Source organism: Typha latifolia, chromosome 3, assembly GCF_019914945.1.
Source record: "Typha latifolia isolate L0001 chromosome 3, TyphaL0001v2, whole genome shotgun sequence".
NCBI classification, from domain to species: Eukaryota; Viridiplantae; Streptophyta; class Magnoliopsida; order Poales; family Typhaceae; genus Typha; species Typha latifolia.
The window spans coordinates 585,811-606,826 of NC_133088.1; the positions used below are offsets into that span (position 1 = coordinate 585,811).

The window sequence follows — 21,016 nt, forward strand, 5'->3', positions numbered from 1 at the left end:
GATAATGAATTGGAGGCGAGTAGTTGATGGAGGTGGCTCGGCAATAAATAATGGTGGTAGTGGTTTGCAGATGCGGATGCGATAGATGATTGAATACTATGATTAGATTACAATTGTGATAAAAATCATACGAGAGGTAGAGATGATTAAGATAAAAAATATGAATGGGGAGAAGTGAGCCTGCCCTACGGGACTAAGGGGATCATCGAAAGAGAAAGATTAGAAACTAGACGAGACATTGCCAACTAAAAGAGAGACGAATAAGATAAAAATATGAATGGGGAGAAGTAAGCCTGCCCTACAGGACTAAGGGGATCATCGAAAGAGAAAGATTAGAAACTAGACGAGACATTGCCAACTAAAGGAGGAGAAGAGAGATGTAGAGGCCAGTGGCCTATTTGAGAGACGTCAAGACAAAAGTTAATTAATCTTTCATTCCAAGCATGCCTAAGATACAAGCCATAATGTCTTATTCATAAAGATTAAATTAAAAAGTCAAAAAGTCATAAACAAATTTAACTAAAATAGTCTTCCTTATCTTCTCATATTAATCCTTCGTTTTGTTATAGATAGATTTCGAATCTGGAGAAGTTTTAAATATCAAAATTATAGATCTGAAGATTGGTGATTGGTTTGATATTATTCGGATATCTATAGAATATTTCGCGAATATTTTTTCTAAAACCGTGCTAACTAAATTAGATAAATAAATAAGATAATGAGATTTAATCTATTGAACCTAATGTCCACGTGATGTTATCCAATCTTAACCGATCACATCAAGAACCAAGCTATAGTTGGAACTCTCGGACCTTGAATACGCCAATACCTCGCAGATGCAACTGCCATCGGCTATCACCATCCTTGTGGCCTTCGGTTTCCTAGCTAGCCAAAAATGGATAACTTTGTCTACTGACTTCAATTGACTCAGTCTTCTCTTTGTGTAAACGGGAATCCTTTTTATCCAATGGACTTCAAACTTTCACATTATGCTGAATCCCAAAAATATGGCTTTCTTTGCTCTATTATCCTAATTTACTTTCTTTTAACTGTCACTATAGATAGAGCAATCAGAATGTCGACACTTGAGCTAAATGCCATGATTGACCGACTTTAACTTAGAATTCAGACGTATATCAATACAAAATATGCACCTATCAATCCTTAGCTTGAAGAAGAAAACTTGCTACATAATTGCTTCTCAAAAAATTCATAACCAAAAGGGTACTGAAAATCTGGTACCGGGTCAAAGAAAAGGAGAAAGAAACTGACCAGATTGGCTGTATAGTTAACATTAGAGAATATAATGTGGTATTAGAGTATTTGCCTACGATTATGGGCTACTTTTTGATATCATATATCAAATAAGATGCATACCATACCATTAAGTATCATTTATGATAACATTAATCTTACGGTCAAGTAGTATTTATGGATACTACAGTTTCTTTTTATTTACGACAAAAAAAAAAAAAAAACTTAAAGATTATAGAAGACTTTAGGTTCACTATGGCCCTCATGGAATGGAAAGATTTGTCTGAACGCTTTGCTGAAAGCAAATAAGCTTATCAAATTCCATGAAAGACCGACTTTAAATTTGAATTTTCTCCTGTGCCAATCCAAAATAGGCATCGATCAATCCTTATTTTGACTCCAAATTATTGATCAAAGTCTATTAAAATAAACTATTTGGTAGCTACAAGACGATTTCCATCCGAATCATCTTACCGAGCAAACGAGGCTAATTTGATTGCAGAAAGGTGACTACGCAATTAAAATTACATTATCTCGTTTACGTGATGCACATGCTTTTGCAGCGGGTGCCAACTCGTGCGTCCCCCAAGAGGCTGACCAAGCCAACTGCATGCGGATGATTCAGCAGCCAGCGAAATTAAGGTTGCCAAATGCACTGAGTGCATCACCTTCCTGCAATCCGTCATCCAGACAATCTGCTCCCATCTGCTTTTAGGAGTTCTATAAATGGAGTAGCTCTTCCCTACTCCGTCATCACTTCTCTCTCTCTCTCTCTCTCTCTCTCTCTCTCTCTCTCAGACTCCTCAAGGATGTCTGTGACGGTCGATTTCGATAATGGGGGACCACCGGCACCGGACGCAGTTATAGTTATTCCACCAGCTGTGTGGCAGCCCCTCGCCGGTGCTTCTGCGATCGGCATCACCTTCCTCCTCGCCTTTGGTTTTCTCACTGCTGCCACCCGGTACCGTCTTTGGCACAACAACATCTTCTTAAGGAACTTTCTCGGCCTCGCAAGCAATCCTCTGTACCAGTGGCTGGGCAATTCAGCCCTAATTATTCTCCAAATTCCTTATACAAACGAGCTCTATTTGCTCTGGACCGTCCTCCTATTCACCGGATTCAGTAGCTTCTACTCTATCTCGGGCTACAGCCAATCTGGCGGCAACGGGGCTCAGATCATGAGGACGAATGAAAGAGTTCAGTTCTCTAACAATATGACTGTGTTGCTGTTGCTCCTCCTTTATACCGAAGTCGACACTATATATGGCTGGCTCTTTGCCATATGGGGCTTGTCCATGTTAAAGATCATCGGAAAGATGAGAAGCTTGAGTGTGGCGAATCGTGTGTATGGGGAGGAGAACACCAAGTTGGTGGCCCTATATATGTCCGACGAGCACAAGCAAAACCATGAAGATCTCCATCCGCATTCTATGAGAGGATATAAGTATCTTCTAATGGGGGAGAAGAGTGCCGATGTTACAGTAAAAGATTATTACCATACGGCACTTAACACGAAAAACGTTATCACCGTCGATGAGGCCTGGCAGTGCGGAGGTCGGTTGCTGAGACCCAAAGGCGGCGATTCAGATGGGCGGCTCAAAGACTTGTGCTTGTCATTCTCCTTATTTAAGCTAATAAAGCGAAGGTTCCACGGTTACCCTACTGCAGAAGCTGACCTTCCAAAGACTCGTGCCTTCGTCCTGGAAGGACTTCTTGCAGACGATGAAGAGAGACCCTTCAGAGTGGTCGATGCGGAGCTTAGGTTCCTCCGAGATTTCTTCTACACCAAGTATCCTGTAAGCTTTGGTTTCGGATTCCCAATTTTTGATGTTTTTCAGTTTCTACTCCTCGGACTGTCTTTCACTGGAACTCTCTTGACGATCCTCAACTACCAGACTCCTCATTTTGACAAGAATTATACCGTCAACGGAAGGAACATCGACGTCATAGTTACTATAGTGATTCTATCCTTTGTCATGCTCATGGAGGTATGGGATTTCATTAGCTATATGTTCTCTGACTGGGCAAAGATAGTCTTGTTATGCAAATATATGAAGCAATCTGCGTTGGCAGATAAGTTTTTCCTGGACAAGGTGTTACAGTTCATGTGTACTGTAAACCTCTGGAGTACTTCATATGATATGTTGGGCCAGTACAACCTTGTTAAAAATGTCGAAGCACGGCGCCTCTATTTCCTATATTGGCTACTTACATTCGGGTACATGGGAAAGAGAATTCGACGTTGCAATGTTGTGACCAAGAGCAGATGTGTTAGAGTGACAAGCGAGGTGAAGAAGGCTATCTTCAATTCGCTGCTAACACGCTTGAAGCAGGGAGAACAAAAGCCTTCCAATGGATCAGAGACCCTAGAGCGATATGCACTGCATGCAGATATGGCGTGGGCATGCGGCGAAGGAGTTCCTAACCACACGCATATGCACACGATTATGATCTGGCACATCGCGACAAGCTTCTTAAAAATGGATTTTGATCGGCCGAGCAAAAAGAAGTTCGTCTCAACGAGCTTATCCGTCGCAGTCAGCTTATCAAATTACTGCGCTCACTTGGTGGTCTCCGCTCCAGAGTTATTGCCTATAGACAGTTACTCCAGTAGGTTCATGTTCGACGAGATCTTTTCTCAGACCAAAGTATATGTCCAGAATAATCCCAGAAGATGTGGAAAAGTAGAGACAAGGACGAGTGATACGATTGGAGAAGAGAGCCAACGTACTATAGTAGCTATGGGTGCGAGACTAAAGGATCAGTTGACTCAACTTATAGACGATGAGGAAGAACGTTGGAAGATGCTTGCACAATTCTGGGCCGAGTTGATCTTGTTCCTTGCTCCATCAAAGAACTCTAGAGCCCATGAAAGGAAACTAGCGGAAGGTGGAGAGTTCATCACCCATTTGTGGGCTCTCCTCTATCACGCAGGTATTATTACACAGTCACCCTCGACGGCACATTAGCGCCATGGTGGTACTACTATGTAGAAGCTACTACTATGTTTTTATTGAATATTTACGTTAGGTAACATCTTAATTTGCCAAATAATGCTTGTCGTATATATATATATATATAAAAGGTATGTATGGTCTCCTTTTCTTTTCTTTTCTAGTAGAAGGTGTGAGGATGTAACCGTATAGTTATGTAATGTGTGAACATCAGTTATATATTCTCCCTCTCTTATATTAATCTTTCTCGCTCTCCTCTCTAGATATGTAATGGATAAGCAGTTGTATTTACCCTCCAAACGCGGCTAGTCAACAGCCAATCAATTCATACGTCGAGAAGTGGCCCGCACACATTACTGTACGTAGAAGAGGGTTTTCCTACTCTTTACAGCTCTACCTATTCTGTGTTAGGTAATAAAATATCTAATATAATATTTGACCCAATAAACAGAATCCAAATAGAAGTGTGAGTCCACCAATAGGATTCGACGTTATTTTTATTTTTATAATTATTAATTATGGCAATTAATATGGACTTGAGCCCAGGCCCAATCCAACGTTTATTGGGCTTGGGCTGGCATATAAGCAGCAGCTCAAACAAGCCTGCTTTAATGCTGGTCAAACTCGGCCTCAATTTAGGTTTGATCACTTGGGCCTTATTGCGTTAGATTTCTCAATCAAATAATACGAGTGGAAGGTTTCAAAAAAAAAAGAAAAAAAGCTCTACCTTTTGTCCTTGCATGAGAGGAATCTATTTGCTAGAAAAATAATGCCAAAAGATACAAAGATATTTCTCCGTGGGAGGAGATTGTAGCCAAAAGTCGCACAGTTCCAAAATGGGATTTTGGTACCTTTCTCGTGGGACTCAGCGGTGAGATTTTATACCGTGATTGTCGATGCTTTGTGCCTCCGTGACATCCGAACAAGACGAGACACTCAGAACGAAACAGATCCACTAAAACGCAATAGAGAAAGATAGCACCGCCATCCATTACCTCCATCAAACGGCAAAAGGAAATAGTCCCCCTCCCCTCCCTCCTTCATGCATGCCATCTGTGAAGTCTACGTCATATATCTCTACTCTCCTCAATCTAAATATCTCACTCAAAAAAATATCCGCCATAACATTCGCGAATATTGGAATCTTGCATTTTATGTAGATATATCAAGCTGTTGATAGTGTATATTAATTGCCACCATGACCACTTACCAGTGGTGATAAGAGGGGGGAGAAAGAAGACCAACAAAATTCCAAAGAAGTCCGTTCAACTTCCCCAGACCTCTCACTCCCTATCCAGTCCACACGTGCCAGCCCTTCTCTTTCTAGATATTTCCACCTCATCTCCTTCTTATACCCCCTTCACCGCCACTTCCTTTCTCACTCCCATCCTCTATTCCATCCTAAAACCCCTCGATAGCCTAGAAAATAAATGGCAACCATGGCCACCTCCTCCCTTGCCTCCAAGCCAAAGCATTTCGACAAACACCTCACCCGCTCCTCTTTCCATGGCGTTTCTTTCCCTTCTAGCGCCTCCTGTGTCAAGACCCATTTCCAAAATCCTTCGAACATCTCGATCTCCGCATCCCTTTCCTCTCCCAATTACGATCTCAACGCGATCCGCTTCGAACCCATCAAGGAGTCCATCGTCTCCCGTGAGATGACCCGCCGTTACATGACTGACATGATCACCTACGCTGACACCGACGTCGTCGTCGTTGGCGCCGGCTCCGCCGGTCTCTCTTGCGCCTACGAGCTTTCCAAAGACCCCACCATTAATATCGCCATCATCGAGCAATCCGTCTCCCCCGGCGGCGGTGCATGGCTCGGTGGCCAGCTCTTCTCCGCCATGGTCGTCCGCAAGCCGGCCCACCTCTTCCTCGACGAGATTGGTGTTCCCTACGATGAGCAAGAAAACTACGTCGTCATCAAACACGCTGCTTTGTTCACCTCTACCATCATGAGCCGCCTTCTTGCCCGCCCCAACGTTAAGCTCTTCAACGCCGTCGCTGCCGAGGATCTAATTGTGAAAGGCGACCGCGTTGCCGGTGTTGTCACCAACTGGGCTCTTGTGTCGATGAACCATGACACCCAATCTTGCATGGATCCTAATGTAATGGAGGCCAAGGTGGTCGTGAGCTCTTGTGGGCACGATGGTCCTTTTGGGGCTACTGGAGTGAAGAGGCTTAAGGATATCGGCATGATCGACTCTGTACCGGGGATGAAAGCTCTGGACATGAACACGGCCGAGGACGCGATCGTGCGGCTGACGAGGGAGATTGTTCCCGGCATGATCGTCACTGGAATGGAGGTGGCGGAGATCGATGGGTCGCCGAGGATGGTAAATCTTCGATCTTTTTGGGGAATTTTTGAATCGGTTCTGATTTGGTTTTCAATATGTTTGATGAATTGTCTTTCTCTGTCTCGCAGGGCCCAACGTTTGGGGCGATGATGCTTTCTGGGCAGAAGGCGGCGCACCTGGCGCTGAAGGCTCTCGGAAGGCCGAATGCTCTGGACGGCAGCGTCGGAGAGCTGCAGCCGGAGCTGGTGCTGGCTTCGTCGGATGCCGGTGATGTGGTGGAGGTTTGAGTTGGACCAGGGTGGTATTTGCGGTTTTGCTGCTAATAAGAAGAGTGATGTGGGAGTGGGAGGAGATAGTGGTGGTCTTGAGGTTGAATAGCTCTGTTTTATCCTCTGATGTTAGCAGTGTCTGCTTGGAAGAACAACAAAAATTGTGTCCTTTTCTGGCTCTATAAATAAATTTACTTGGGTTGTGGTATCTGCTTGTGCTTGTGCTTGTGCTGTGTGCTTGTACTGGATTCTTTTATATTTTAGCTATTCCTTGTCTTCCTCTACATGCCTCTCAATCCCACTCTTCCCACCTCCCTCAAATGGCGGCAATCGCTGAAGCAACGCTCTCTCGCTTCCCAGATCTCCTCCCTCATCCTCCAGCGCAAGGATTGGATCCCTCTCCTCCGCTCCAACTCCTCCCTCCTCTCCACTCCCACCTCCTCCCTCCTTTTCCGCATCCTCTCACGAACCCAATCCCACCCCGAAACCTCCCTCCAATTCTTCCACTGGATCACGACCGACTTCCGCTTCCAACCCGACCTCCGATCCCTCTCCAAGGTTATCCAGATCCTCGTCGACGCCGACCGAATCGACCTCCTTGACTCCGCAAGGCGACTGCTCCTCCCGGTCATCAAATCCGATCCATCTCCTGCTCCGCTTCTTGATTCGATGCTTCGCGTCTCGGCCTCCTGTAAGGATTCTCGATCCAGGCTTCTCAGTTTTCTTCTTGCATCGTATTGTCAGTTAGGATGTGTCGCCAATGCCTTGGATACTTTCAATAAGATTAGGGTTTCAGGATGTGTTCCTACTAGTGATAGTTGCAATTCACTGCTTGATGCTTTGTGCTCGAGTAAACGGAGTAAGACGGCGTGGTGCGTCTATGCTGCGGCCGTTCGGATGGGGTGTTCTCCGGATTCTTGCGCTTGGGATGGTCTTGCTCGGCTTCTCTGCGAGGAAGGGAAGCTTGAGAAGGCCAAAAGATTGTTAAATTTGAGGAATTGTGGTACCTTGAGCTATGAATTGGTAATTAATTGCTATTGTAGGAAGGGAGAGTTTGGATCTGCTTTTAGTCTCTTGAAAAGGATGGATGACGTGAATTTGCCACCGGGTTTTCGCACTTTTACCGCGATCCTTGATGCAGGATGTAAATTTGGGGATGTTAGGGTTATCAAATTGATGCTGAGGGAGATGATAGTGAGGGGACTTTTGCCGACCACCCCATTCTTGGATTATGGTTGGGTTGTGGAAAGGCTTTGTGAGGTGGAGAGGAGTTATGCGGCTGAGATGTTCTTCGAGAGAGCAGCAAACAGTGAGAAATTTCGATATGAGAATAGTTTGTTCATGTCTATGCTTAGTGCATTGTCGAAAGTAGGGCGAGTGGAGGAAGCAGTGAGATTTTACACAAGTATGATGCAAGAGGGTGTTGCAGTAAACCTTAGCTGTTGTGATGTCTTTGTTAGTGGAATATGCAATGGAGAGCCTTCTGAAGAAGTTGATCAAGTGCTGAAGGATTTGATTAAGCGTGGATTTATCCCAAATGCTTCTGACTTTTCCAAGTATGTAGCTGTTCATTGCAATAAAGGTCTGTGGAAAGAAGCCAGCAATCTTTTGGATTTAGCTTTGGATAAAGGAATTTTGTTGGATGTACTTTGTTGTTGCTTTTTGGTGGACTACTACTGTGCCAATGGTCTTACAGATACAGCTATTGGTTTGCATGGAAGAATTCGAAAGCTGGGTGGATGTTTAAATGCAACTTCTTATAATATGCTCCTTAGAGCACTCTTTTCAGAAAGGAGGATTGAAGAAGCCATCAAATTCTTTGATTATATGCGAGAGAAAAATGTGTTAGATAGTGAGAGTTATGTTATCATGATAAGATCACTCTGTCATGAAAAAGAGTTGAGGAAGGCAATGGATCTCCATGATGAGATGTTAAAACTAAGGTTTAAGCCTGATGATGCCACTTATAAGCGCCTGATTTCTGGATTTGTATATAGAAATGCTTATTAGTAAAATTATTTTCGAATATGATTGTCTATATGTGTTTTCTATGTTCAAATTCTATCTTTGAACCATGGAGTAATTCTCAACACATGGAATGCGAGTATGACCTCCATCTAAAGGATGTCGATCATAAGAACATCACATTCTGGTTGACAGCAATGATTTGATACAAACTAATTATTTATTAAAAGAAATTTTAATTCATTGATAAATTAAGGGGGTATAACAGACAATCCGAGAGAGGATTAACAGCTAAATTAGGAGAGAGAAAGTAGTGGTTGGTATTAAATTAACTTGTCACAATGTTAACCACTAGATTAGGAGAAATTAGTTGTTGGTATTAAATCATTTGTCTCTGTTTGAAAAATTGAAAATATACTTCGTCTGAAGATCTAGTAAACATCATACCATATCTTATTCCGCATATGGACAAAGACAAGGAAGGCCAATTTAGATTGCTACTGTAGTATATCACTTCTTCCAGGGCTTTAAGATTGAGAGCACAGTGACTGCTGCAAGTAACAGAAGGATGATACTAACAATCATCAGACATTTTCTTGATCTCTTCTGGAGTATCTTTGCAGCGCGGAGGGCATCGTTTCCAGATTGTACATGGTTTACTGCATTTGACACCTAACATGTAACCATAACCAGATGAGATCTTGAATTGTACACTTTGTGATGACAATTTTTTTTTTTTTGTTGAGAAATCACACTTTGGGGTGAAAATTATTCAGGTATCACAGAAAATTAGTAAATATATCATTTAATCGCACAGATTTGCTATATCCTTGACTTGTAGATATTTGAGATCATGCCTTGGTGCGCTGGTATGAATCACACATAGCATTATTACGGGACTCATAAGTAAGAAAGAACAATAATAATAATAAACGAGATCTAATCTAGCAGAAAGTGTTGCTTGGTAAGTTATGGCATTTCATCATCATCTCTAATTAATTGATCATCATAATTCATCCATTTTAACATTACTATGAGAATGTAAAACAGAAACATACTAGGCGATCTTCATTATCCTATGAAACTAAATTCTTCCAGAGAAGATAGTCTTAGCCTGAATAATTTTCCTTCAAAATTTCAGCAGGAAGATCTGCTTTTTGTTTTTATTTTGAGTGTGTGTGAAAAAAAACCATCTAGGCTCTGTTTCATTTCGAAACAATTCACAGAAAACAGCATAAGATCTGCTTGAAGAGAACTCATGATGTACTGAAGAAGTAATAGTTTTGCAAAAAAAATAAAAAAAAATAAACTGCTCTTCTCAAGTTATTAATGTATAGGGCAAATGAATATTTGGAATGCAGTGATGAACCTGAGATTCAATGTTATCTAATATCTCGCCTTGTGCCTCAACCAGTACTGCCATGTCCATGAAAACCTGTAAAAAAAAAAAACAACTAATTGATAAAACAAAGAATTGAATAGGATATAATAATTAAGAATCCATTTTGACTTTTGGCTACCTGATGTAACTCGAGTAATTTTTTCTCTATCTCCTTAACAGCATCATGCCTTTCTTGAATCTCTTCCAGAGCATCAATTACCTTCGAAATGTAACTCAGTAACTTACATGCACTCAGTTCGTGCTCAAAATGAATCATTACAAATTTTAGGTGTAACTTTTTTGTAGTTTCCGCATCAAAATCAGCATATCAAATATTTTGCTCCTCAGTTTTATACTCAATACCCTTGATTTTAAAATATTATGGTAAAGTTGACAAGTTGAATATATGGTCTTCGTCTTTGGTGTTAATTACATTCTTAGATGCTCATTTTTCAGTCACTAGTGTGAATAATTTCTTCAAAATAAGGCAATCAGACCTGTCCTCTTCCCATTTCCTGCATTGCCTTTTGAAAGATTTGCTCACTGTTTCCAGTCTCAATTAGGCGGTCGATCATCTTCACAATTATCACAAGTCACATGTGAGCCAAGGATTTGGGATATGGAAACCTTGCAGTAAATATGAAGCTCACCTCATAATTAGGCTTAGCTCCTATGACTGCTTCAAGATTGAAAAAAGTTAGAATGTGGAATCCAACAAAGGATTAAACTTACATACGAACAATAAAATGAAAATTTCATATCATACCCCATCCTTCGATGATTTTATGATTTACACAATATGCTTTTGTTACACTGTCCGGTTTATACTGAGCCTGATGAATGGGCATCTATGGTTTACTTCTTGAGCCATATCTTTTCATGGTTTTGCTCATAAACACTGTCTGACTTAGACTAAGCCTGATGAGTAGGCATCTTAGTGGCGTACTCTGTTTTACTCCAAGCTTATTTGACTTGATTATTGAGAATATCCTCTTAGTTTTTGGTTATGAAAAATGTCAACTTTAGTTCGGCTGATTGCACTTTGGTAACTCTCTGTATATGCTTAAACTTAAACATGCTTATCACTAAAACCTGTTTGGCAGGCTAATTCTGTTGTGTTTTTTGTGCAAAAACGTATAAATTTACTATGACCAAAAGGTTGTGTGAAATACTTTTTTTTCCCTTGAAGAAGAAAAACTTTTAGCTTGAACGTATAATTAAAGGTCTGAACCTGTGAAGACCCTCCTCTCAACCACTTCTCTGTACTCATCTTGAATAGTTTGCCTCAGATTCTGTAGAAGATGTTCACTGATGATAACATTTATACCGGATGGAGGAGACATCTGAACTAAACATGGGCAATATAGCAGGTACTGTACCTGAAACTTTTGCATCTTTTCCTTCAATTTCTTTTTCAAAGCTCTGCAATCGCAGATTCCAGTAGGAAAATGATAAAATCACCAAGAGGAACATGAGTTAAATCAGATTGTAAAATATTTAGAGCACTATAAGCATGCAGATCTCACAAAGTCATAGACATCCTGGATCGATCTATGCCAGTCCCCTTCTCACAGCCAGGTTTTTGTCGGTTGATTAAGTTCTAGATAGAAAGCACACAGTAAGTAATGGAAAATGTGAACATCTTAGATTTATTCAGCAAACAATACTTGGCAATAATTTCAATACATCTCTGTCCATTTCTTCTAATTTCGATTTGATTTCTCGTGCAATTTTTCCCACTTCATCAATATCTTTCTCCATACGCTTCTTGATTCCTGGAATATCTCTTATTGCATGATCAAATCTCTCTATGAATAACTGGACAGTCAGGAGAAAAGTAACACAGTAGTATTAAGGAGGTAAACCTTTCATTGCAGAGGCTTTGGTAACTGATTTAGATTCCTCATTGGCTTCCTGCAGGATTGATCATGATTGATAAAATGCAACATTGCACGCGAATGATATCAGAATGATGTCCATGTAAAGAGGTAACTCATACTATACAAGCATACAATTACTGAATTCAATTACCTGAAGCTTTTGAAGGCTCTTAGACAGCTTGTCCATCAGCTTTTCAATCTCCCTTACCTAGCCACAAGATTAAATACTGTCTCAATTTGATAGGTTTAAAGTTGCTAAATTCAAACTCCTAAAATTTAGGATAGTGATACAACTCTGTCACACGTACGATGAAATAACACACTAACGAGTGATGGGTTATTCCATAAAATGACTAACCTGTTCAAAAAAATCTTCCATCCCATAATCTTGTTTGTTCTTTGGTAGACGAAGTCCTGATTCAATGTCCCTCTCCCTTGAGCTATTAGTTTTACTCATTTCAAATGAATCCTTCAATGAAATGAATGAACTAGAAATTACTACAGACGAAGTTACTTCCTTAACCACTTCCGGGATAAAAATTAAACTTTAGTAAAAGTAAATTCTACGCTAATAAGAAGCTGAGAGGCGTTTGAAAAGACGACCAAGAGAGGCGACTCTGTTACCGTGAGAAGGTCGTTCATATTGCTAACAACTCCTTGATGTGTGTGTATGTGTTCGTGCTGAGAGAGATGGAAGATGGCGATCCTTCTTGATGGAGTACAAAGGAAGGCAGAAAGGGGATGGCCGGCATTAACGTAGTGGGAGGAAGAGGAGGTTACAAAGCACGGAGACGTTAAAATAAAATTAATAATAATAATAATAAAATGAATATAATAAAAGGGAGGGGGGAAGGAAACAAAGAAGACATTGTATGACCATTTTTTTTTGTCAATTTTCCAAATAAAACGTAGATATCTTCGAAATTTTATTGTCAAAATGATATTTCAACAAAAATCTAATTTACTAAAAGATGTTTTCGCTCAGTTTTATTTAAAAAGTGAGGAATAAAGCAAATATTTTCGAAAAAAAAATTCTACTTTTGATGGTAGAAAATAAATTTAAAAAGTAGTTTTTTATCTATCAAAATAATTTTATTTTGACTTTCTCTATAAAAAAAAAAGAGTTATTTTATTGAAGTCAATCATATGGAAATCCTTTTTCAAACCAATATCTCTAGCACTTTCAGTAAGTAATGTGTTTGGTTTCGGGCAATAAATTCTTATTCTAATGTAAATATAAAACCTGTGAGGGACTTTTTCTTAAATTATTAAAGTGGACTACTCGACAAAAATGCCATAATCGCTAACTTTGTCTTTGTCTTTGCTCAATGTAAATCAAAGAAAAGAAACTAAACTTTGTGATGTGTAAACTGTTATCTCTCATATCTTCAATTCTCAACTTCAACATTAAACCATTATTCCTGAAAAGAATCTCTAATATTTTGTTTTTTAATAGTTTAAATTTTTAACATAGTTGGTGAGTCGAACAATATCTATCGGTATAAATTCAAGATATTATTTGGTAGCTTAATCAACAAAGTAAAGCAGGAGTCTTTCGTTTGGCTCAACTGGACATAGATCTTCAAATTACACTTCAATTGAAATTAAAGGAGCCATATTATTTGATCATCAATTATAGACTTCCAATTATCTTACATTCAAGCCTAATCGTCCATATGACCATTGAGATAATGCTTACATAATTACAAGACATGTATTACATAAGTGTTGTTCTCAAATTCCAACTCTGACAACAGCGGTTTATGTAGAACACACAATTAAACTCCCAAAGATCTCTAATAAGTGATCAAAGGATACGTTGCCGTAAAGTCGGATCGACCATTTCTCAGTTTCACATATCGTTGTTTTCTGTGAAAGATGCGACAGCAATAGTGAAAATTACCATATGTCGGTGCTTTCGGTAATGATTGATCGACAAGCAAAGATTCATACGGCAAGATTAAGTTGCCGGCCAAAATAAGAATAGTGATCATAAGAAGGTACGAAAGCCCCTTGCTGTCTCATCCAAATCAAATTGAGTGTTTTTTTTTGTACTATAAAATTTAATTGTTTAATTGCTGCTCATCGAAATCAAATTGAGTGCTTTGTAGTACAGTGCCGCAGAATTAATTGTTTATTAATTATAGTAGAAATAAAAAGATATTATCGATTGAGTAGTTAATTGTTATTTTTTAAATCTATTATCTTGCACATTATTTTTTTATAATTATATTATTTTAATATTTTATCAAGTAAAATACATATATATTCTTAACTAAGAGCAATGTATATATATTAAAATAAGATATTGATGTCTTTTATAATTTACTTGATGAAAATTTTAATTACATTTTATCTCTTTAATTATTTTTTATTATTTGCATATATCTCTTATTAGTTTACGATTGATTTAAATTATATTTTAACATATCGAGATAGAGAATTATATTTAAATTAAAATTTATCTCCAAAGAATTAAATTTAAATTATTTAATATTAAATAATATTTTCTATAATTAAGACATAATTATATCTAAGAGAAAATTATAATTTTTAAAGGGATATTAAAGTATTTGGCAATCAAATTACTTCCCGTCTCTCCAGGAAACGAATTCTGGTACGTTCGTTTCGATGGTAATTGTTAACTCACAATGATTTATATGTACTTCCTTTTACGTCGTTTATCATCATAATATCGTCCTTCTTTATTCTTACCTTCCTTATATATGCATGAGTTAATTGATATTGATAAGTAGGTAATGCTACCTGGACGGCAAGACAAAATAGTAGTCCAATCCACATTAGCCTACATATTAGATGAAGAAGACGTCTATCTCAAATTACCATCTTTTGATGCTATATATATCTACATCATGCTTATAGAATCTTCACATAGGGAGGAGCAATGAAGCACATAATCCTTATCCATGGTGCTTGTCACGGAGCTTGGAGCTGGTATAAAGTATCGGCGATGCTGAGGTCGGCGGGGTATCGGGTTTCGACACCGGACCTCGCGGCCTCAGGCATTGACGAGAGAAAGCTCGATGAGGTGGTAACGTTCGCCGAATACTCGCAGCCGCTGGTGGATATCCTAGGTTCTCTCCCGGCCGGCGAGAGGGTAATACTTGTGGGTCATAGCTTAGGCGGGATGAACATGGCATTGGCCATGGAGATGTTCCCGGAAAAAGTTGCGGTCGCCGTCTTTGTAACTGGAAGCATGCCGGATTTCACCTCTCCACCATCCTCTGTCCTTGATAAGGTATGCATTATGTTCAGAAGTTTGACCTTGAGGGATCGAATTGCTGCATGCGCACTACTGATCACACGCATGGCTTTGATTGTTTATTCATCAGTTTTCCATTCTGCACCCTGCATCATTTTGGATGGACACCCAGTTCACATCTTACAGCGACGAAGAGAGACGTCCCAGTTCCGTTTTCTTTGGTCCTAACTTCATGCAATCTAAGCTCTACAATCTTTGCTCCCCTGAGGTATTTAACCATTCAAAAAAAAAAAAAAAAAATATATATATATATATATATATATATTCTACGTACATGAGTTGCATACATACATTACACAACAATATTGAATATTACAAAAGTAACACGTTCCATTTCAGGATGTCACCTTGGCCAGAGTCTTAGTCCGGGTCGGCTCACTATTTCACGAGGATCTCCGACTCCAGCCGCCCTTCTCCAAAGGCCGGTATGGATCGGTGGCCGCGGTTTACGTCGTCTGCGGCCAAGATTTGGCGGTGACGGAGGACTACCAGCGTTGGATGATCGCGAACAATCCGGTGAAAGAGGTGAAGACGATTCAGTCGGCGGATCATATGGCGATGCTGTCGGCGCCGGAGGAGCTGTGCCAGTATCTACAGGACGTTGCTAGTAGATATGCCTAAAGTTCCTCCTTGTTTAATAGCTTATATTATCCATCTTGCAGTTGTTGTTAAATTGTGTGGTCAAAATAAACAACCAAGATTTGAGAACTTATCAAATTTTGCAACTGATATTGTTGAAATTCAGGAAATCTTGTTGTTGACTCCTTTATCTTAGTCTCTATATAACAGAAAAACAGAGAGAGGGAATCCCAATTAAAATCGCTTAACAGTAATAAGCTAAAAGGATAGAAAATTGAGACAAATTTTCATTTCAAGGGTGTAATTGAGCTCTGTGAGTTTGTGAGACAAAGTGTTTGTAAACACTTGTAATTTCCCTTAGTGGAAGATCTGCAACAGTAAATTGTGTGTGTATATATTTTGTTTACTTTCTTGCATTTTAACAATCTGGTAATCTATATTCCTAACAAATTATTCTAAAATATTTCTCCATATTGAGATTGGGCACGGCCCAGTTTAGTTTGGCCCTGGGCCGACCAACTCCACCTTATAAGGAACTCTTTTTTTGTTGTTGTTTTGAACATGTTCCAAAAAGGCGATATGCCTAGTATTTTTGTAATAATTTTAATTCACAAGGTGAGCTCTAATAATCGAGAAAGAGAAGAAAAGAATCTTTGTCCAATGTCTGCTTAACACCGTCATTCGCGGCATAACATTTGGGCAATGGACAAAAGTCCTTTGTTTGGTTATAATGAGGGGCAATTGTTCTGCTTCGCAAAGTTGGTAGGGTACCACCATACTCTGATGGCAAAAATTGAGACTAATATCACTATGCCGTGTTCGTACTCGTGTGCATAAATACAAATCAAAGCGCTATTACCTCACTAAGAACGAATCATATGGGCCACATACCTAACAATATGACAAGCATCAAGAGAAAGTCTCAAGTATCATAGGACTTTGTTGAAATGATCAATCCTAATTATTCAGTGGTCTAGGTAGTAATTCTACTCCTTGAATTGTTTTTCTTATTATTTAAGAGTGCCTCTAGGTGATGGACTCTCTATCCCTTCGTCAAAGTCTGTTACATCGCTGTCCATAATCTTCCTTCCTAGACATGTTCCTTTGCGTAGTGATTGTAAGGCCTGATCTGGCCGACGGCTTGACGTTTTGTGTAAATCTGCACTATGAATGATTATTGGTCTATAGTCTTTACCCAGATAAAAAAAACAATATGATAAGCATGGAGATAAAACAAGTAAGGATTTATTGAATGGCAATTTTACATTGGGTTGCTTCTACGCATATCGGATAAAAAAAAAAGTGTTCTTTTTTCCCTTACTGCTGTTATGGGCAGCAACTCACATTAGGCTTGTAGGAATGCCGGCTGATTGCAGAATAAAAATGTCACAATCATGAAGACAAAATAATATTGGAAGTGCCCATCTGAAGAAAATGAATCCCGTGACTTGCCTAACATTAGAGAGAGAGAGAGAGAGAGAGAGAGAGAGAGAGAGAGAGAGAGAGAGAGAGAGAGAGGGGAAACCGCTTAACCACCCCATATTTGAAAGAAATGCTATGCACTAATTTCAGAGCTTTTCTTTAATCCCATTCCCTCTATGACCTAATTGAGAAAGTCATACAGTTGTTGGTTTCTCTTTCTCTCTCTAGCTTTGAAACAAAGGCCAATGTCTAAATGGTTCATTGTAACACCAGAAGAAGATGATTGAAGATGGAGTTCACCGGGAGGAGATTTCTACTTCAAACCTTTGAAGACCCACATATTAGAAACCACAAGGACATCATCAGCATCTCCATTGAGGTAATCCCTTTTAATGCTCTTCTGCATCCTTGTTCTTTGTGTTGGCTTCCCTTTCTTATCAAATTTGTTTTCATGAAAATTGATGAAGAAAAATAATAGAGTTGGGGTATGAGGCAAATTATTATAACCCAAGAGGTTCTCTTGTTAATTGAAAATAATGGGGAACTTAATGCTCAATGAATGCATCCCATTTATTACATAGAATCCAGATACTTGACTCGTAAAAGCAAACCCCATGTCTTAACTCAATTGCCTTCCACCATTAATGTTGGTTACCTTCCTCTTCTGCTTGTGCACAGGGCCTAGTGGCTCGGAGGGCAGCTTCCCCATGGCAACCAAGGTGAAAGGGTTCTTCAAGGGATTCAAGCACATTGCCCAAATCTTTGGTAACGATCTTTATTGCATATTTCTCTGTCTTCTTCTTTTACATCCTCACGTCTTTAAGCTTATTGGGTTTCAGATTTCTTTTGTGAATTGAGTTTGCTACAATAATGGTGGTTCTCTCCTTGCAGCTGTGAAGGAGCATGAGATGGAGATTGGGTACCCAACAGATGTAAGACACGTGGCCCATGTTGGTTGGGGCAGCTCATCTGATAATGCTCCTAGCTGGGTATGATAAAGATTGTATTAAGAACTTCTAAGGCAAATGGCCCAAATTTGTTACTCCTTATGACGCCACTGATTGTTGCTTTGTTTTCCAAATTGAACAATTGCAGATGAGTGAGTTCAAGACAGCATCTGATTTCTCATCAACATCTCTTACCAACTTCGGGCAGTCCACGGGAACTTCTTGGGTTTCTGAAGGTGTGTTCCTCCTCTTTTCTCTTATCATGATTTAGACAGGAAAAAGGAAGAAAGGAAATAGAAGAGTGATGCATATCTGAGATTTCAGGTGGTTCTTTAATTTGTATACAAGATATTGTGTGAAACAATCTATAGGCTTTTCAAAGAGTACCTCACATTTAATGTTCATATCATATCCGAGCTGTTCAGCACTCATCCATGCTAATTCTCATCCTCTATTATAATATTTTTTTTTCATACAGTAGTATAATTGAGGATTTAAGAAGGGCAACTTGTGGATAATGGTAAAGGTTACTGCAAGAGACTGGTTTTGTAGGCTTGCTCATAGATTTATAGTGGGAACATTGCCTATTTGAGATATTAAGATGTAGCAGGACACGGATAATGCAACCATTATTGGTCAACAAAATTTGGTTAACATCCGCCTGGTTTTGAGATTTTGTTCAGAATGTTACAGTAAAACAGATTTAAGATTTACATCTGATTGCTGGAGAAACTAACAGATGTCAAAAATAAATTAGAGGCTTAGTTTGTTTTGCTAGCAAAAACGGATGTATTCAATGGCCAGTTATTTCTTGAAAAGAAGTCTTCTATGGCCAGCTTATTTGTGAACCTAGAACTAGCTTATATTTCCTTAGTTAGTCGGGTACTAAGTAAATCAACCTGTCTTATACTAGCTCAAATTATCTTTGGCTTTCTATCAGAAAAACAGGAGTCCCAAATTTCATCTGGTATCACATAAATAAAGAAAGTTTCATACCATTTTGACTGACTAAAGCTTTTGGCCTTCACTGCATCTGGTATCACATAAATAAAGAAAGTTTCATACCATCTTGAAAAGTTTCATACCATTTTGACTGACTAAAGCTTTTGGTCTTCAGAGGTAGGAGAAATTAATTCACTTTCAACTGATATTTTAGCCTTTTTCTGACCTGATCTTGTTGTTGGAAAAGCATATTAACGACGCTGGTAAAGGATATCTAATCGAAATGGGGTGTTTAGGAGGTTTTCAATAGTTCATGAAATCTATATGTATATTAAAAAAAAATTACGGGTGTGTGAAGAAGGATGATAGTTCACAGTGTTTAAGTAAAATTGTCAAAATATTTATCTCCACTAAATATTGATCGAGTTTGTTGTAAATGAGGCAATTAGTATCAACTGCCTCTTCGTTTTTCTTTTCTAGCTCTGCTTTTATTTCCATTTGACTAATCTTAGCCTTGCTATACTGATCTTGTTTAGTTTCCACTTCCTGTTATGAGATATCGTCTGACATTTAATATCATGGATCATTACATACTCTTATATTGGGACTAAAGGCTTTGTTGATGTAATAATATAACAGATCTTGATCAACCTCAAGAATTCCGTTCATCTTCAGGGATCTATGCAGATACTTCAGCATCTGATTTACCAAATGCCCAACAACAAACAACACGTAAGAAGAGTAAGAACTCATCTCTCTCTTTTTCAAAAAAATCTTTGACAAGATCATGGAAGTCAAGAGCTTCATCTTCACGTGGGATTGAAGAGGCTGATGCAAGTCATGAAGCACGAAACCAAGTTCAAGTAATATAAGAAGATATATTTCTGTATGTTTCTAGGCATTCTGCGAATATTTGTGTAAACTATTCTAGGTGTTGGAAGTTCCTTTATATGGAGTGGCCTCTCTGATTTTGTACAAAACTCCATTTAGCTATTTAATTTATGTATATTCTTATCTTTTAAGATTTAGGTGTTTTATTTCCATGACTTGCTTGGATTGTATTATTAGTATTATTCAGAAGTACATCTGATCAGCATCGCTAATCTCTTTACACTTTGAAGGAACTGTCAGTCGCGATGCAGGAGGATATTGTGTAACAACCTAGAAATGCTTAATATGAACTGTACAATAAATTTGCACAAGGTGTGAAGAATTTAGGTGGTTGATCCATCAATTAGGACTCATATAAGCTTTACTTTTGTTTCGGAAGTTTTTGAGATATTCTATGAGATGCCTTTGTGAACTGCTAGAATAAAACTTGGCATGTTTGGAGTCTAAAGTTATTTAAAATGCTTGTTTCTTATGTTCTCGAGCTCTTTTTTTTTTTTTTTTATAAAAAAATTTTAAGAGAATGTTCGTAGACCGGCACGGCAATTCATTCAAATAGAAGCAACAAGAAGCTTGGAAGAAAATGCAGGCAGACAGAGGCGATTCAACATCCCATGACATAATCGACACCATAATAGCCATGAAATAGCAAACTTACAACACAAACTACAAACCCTAAAATAAAAGTAGGAAAAGGGAGAAACAGGCTAGGCCAAGGCAACTCCAAAATAGATACAATCTCTCGCATACACAAAAACCCACAATAAAGCCTAGTTTGACAAAAATGAAGATCTCCAAACCAACAAGCTACCTCAAAGCCACTACATGAAGTGGCGGGCAGCGAAGAAATGAGGGGTCAACTGAGCTAGATTGATCGGAACGAGGCTCCGATGACCTTTGTCGCAATTGGGTATCTTCACGAGCAAGGGTTGGCAATAGGGAGGGCAAGGGG

At 39.1% G+C, this 21,016-nt stretch overlaps 6 protein-coding genes across 7 annotated transcripts; 5 read left to right on the forward strand and 1 right to left on the reverse strand.

Moving 5' to 3' along the window:
• Positions 1 to 2,063: 2,063 nt before the first annotated feature.
• On the forward strand, positions 2,064 to 4,363 carry LOC140783473 (uncharacterized). The gene has a single exon (XM_073130367.1). The coding sequence runs from the start codon at positions 2,064 to 2,066 to the stop codon at positions 4,221 to 4,223; it is 2,160 nt and encodes a 719-aa protein (XP_072986468.1). The 3' UTR covers positions 4,224 to 4,363.
• A 947-nt stretch (positions 4,364 to 5,310) lies between these two features.
• On the forward strand, positions 5,311 to 6,985 carry LOC140783816 (thiamine thiazole synthase, chloroplastic-like). Its single transcript, XM_073130886.1, has 2 exons — positions 5,311 to 6,547; positions 6,637 to 6,985. Exons 1-2 carry the CDS (start codon positions 5,639 to 5,641, stop codon positions 6,793 to 6,795), a joined length of 1,068 nt encoding a protein of 355 aa, XP_072986987.1. The 5' UTR covers positions 5,311 to 5,638; the 3' UTR covers positions 6,796 to 6,985.
• Positions 6,986 to 7,062: 77 nt separating this feature from the next.
• On the forward strand, positions 7,063 to 8,787 carry LOC140783475 (pentatricopeptide repeat-containing protein At4g21170). The gene has a single exon (XM_073130369.1). The coding sequence runs from the start codon at positions 7,063 to 7,065 to the stop codon at positions 8,785 to 8,787; it is 1,725 nt and encodes a 574-aa protein (XP_072986470.1).
• Positions 8,788 to 9,125: 338 nt separating this feature from the next.
• LOC140783817 (syntaxin-132-like) lies at positions 9,126 to 12,730 on the reverse strand. The gene is made up of 13 exons (XM_073130887.1): positions 12,628 to 12,730; positions 12,362 to 12,472; positions 12,155 to 12,211; positions 11,989 to 12,037; positions 11,810 to 11,898; positions 11,650 to 11,723; positions 11,503 to 11,545; positions 11,355 to 11,415; positions 10,774 to 10,799; positions 10,621 to 10,698; positions 10,263 to 10,343; positions 10,112 to 10,177; positions 9,126 to 9,414 (listed from the first exon to the last, which is right to left on the reverse strand). Exons 1-13 carry the CDS (start codon positions 12,643 to 12,645, stop codon positions 9,253 to 9,255), a joined length of 915 nt encoding a protein of 304 aa, XP_072986988.1. The 5' UTR covers positions 12,646 to 12,730; the 3' UTR covers positions 9,126 to 9,252.
• A 2,027-nt stretch (positions 12,731 to 14,757) lies between these two features.
• LOC140783818 (salicylic acid-binding protein 2-like) lies at positions 14,758 to 16,035 on the forward strand. Its single transcript, XM_073130888.1, has 3 exons — positions 14,758 to 15,262; positions 15,357 to 15,494; positions 15,626 to 16,035. Exons 1-3 carry the CDS (start codon positions 14,909 to 14,911, stop codon positions 15,905 to 15,907), a joined length of 774 nt encoding a protein of 257 aa, XP_072986989.1. The 5' UTR covers positions 14,758 to 14,908; the 3' UTR covers positions 15,908 to 16,035.
• A 1,237-nt stretch (positions 16,036 to 17,272) lies between these two features.
• LOC140785356 (CRIB domain-containing protein RIC10-like) lies at positions 17,273 to 20,198 on the forward strand. 2 transcript variants are annotated; one of them, XM_073133225.1, is made up of 5 exons: positions 17,273 to 17,666; positions 17,966 to 18,052; positions 18,179 to 18,276; positions 18,383 to 18,470; positions 19,816 to 20,198. In XM_073133225.1, exons 2-5 carry the CDS (start codon positions 17,995 to 17,997, stop codon positions 20,046 to 20,048), a joined length of 477 nt encoding a protein of 158 aa, XP_072989326.1. In that variant the 5' UTR covers positions 17,273 to 17,666; positions 17,966 to 17,994; the 3' UTR covers positions 20,049 to 20,198. The 2 variants fall into 2 exon arrangements, with proteins under 2 accessions (XP_072989326.1, XP_072989327.1); XM_073133226.1 differs by having other exon boundaries at positions 17,327 to 17,666; positions 19,852 to 20,198.
• Positions 20,199 to 21,016: the final 818 nt, after the last annotated feature.

What these genes read in the sequence shown, in the direction of transcription:
- LOC140783473 (XM_073130367.1), top strand. Translation starts at nt 2,064, where the DNA reads ATGTCTGTGACGGTCGATTTCGATAATGGGGGACCACCGGCACCGGAC.
- LOC140783816 (XM_073130886.1), top strand. Translation starts at nt 5,639, where the DNA reads ATGGCAACCATGGCCACCTCCTCCCTTGCCTCCAAGCCAAAGCATTTC. An exon ending in TCGATGGGTCGCCGAGGATG is followed by an intron (nt 6,548 to 6,636) that starts GTAAATCTTCGA and finishes TCTGTCTCGCAG; the next exon opens with GGCCCAACGTTTGGGGCGAT.
- LOC140783475 (XM_073130369.1), top strand. Translation starts at nt 7,063, where the DNA reads ATGCCTCTCAATCCCACTCTTCCCACCTCCCTCAAATGGCGGCAATCG.
- LOC140783817 (XM_073130887.1), bottom strand. An exon ending in AAAAGATGCAAAAGTTTCAG is followed by an intron (nt 11,416 to 11,502) that starts GTACAGTACCTG and finishes CATCTTCTACAG; the next exon opens with AATCTGAGGCAAACTATTCA. An exon ending in TAGATAACATTGAATCTCAG is followed by an intron (nt 9,415 to 10,111) that starts GTTCATCACTGC and finishes GTTACATGTTAG; the next exon opens with GTGTCAAATGCAGTAAACCA.
- LOC140783818 (XM_073130888.1), top strand. Translation starts at nt 14,909, where the DNA reads ATGAAGCACATAATCCTTATCCATGGTGCTTGTCACGGAGCTTGGAGC. An exon ending in CATCCTCTGTCCTTGATAAG is followed by an intron (nt 15,263 to 15,356) that starts GTATGCATTATG and finishes TTTATTCATCAG; the next exon opens with TTTTCCATTCTGCACCCTGC. An exon ending in ACAATCTTTGCTCCCCTGAG is followed by an intron (nt 15,495 to 15,625) that starts GTATTTAACCAT and finishes GTTCCATTTCAG; the next exon opens with GATGTCACCTTGGCCAGAGT.
- LOC140785356 (XM_073133225.1), top strand. Translation starts at nt 17,995, where the DNA reads ATGGCAACCAAGGTGAAAGGGTTCTTCAAGGGATTCAAGCACATTGCC. An exon ending in GCACATTGCCCAAATCTTTG is followed by an intron (nt 18,053 to 18,178) that starts GTAACGATCTTT and finishes CTCTCCTTGCAG; the next exon opens with CTGTGAAGGAGCATGAGATG. An exon ending in AACTTCTTGGGTTTCTGAAG is followed by an intron (nt 18,471 to 19,815) that starts GTGTGTTCCTCC and finishes ATAATATAACAG; the next exon opens with ATCTTGATCAACCTCAAGAA.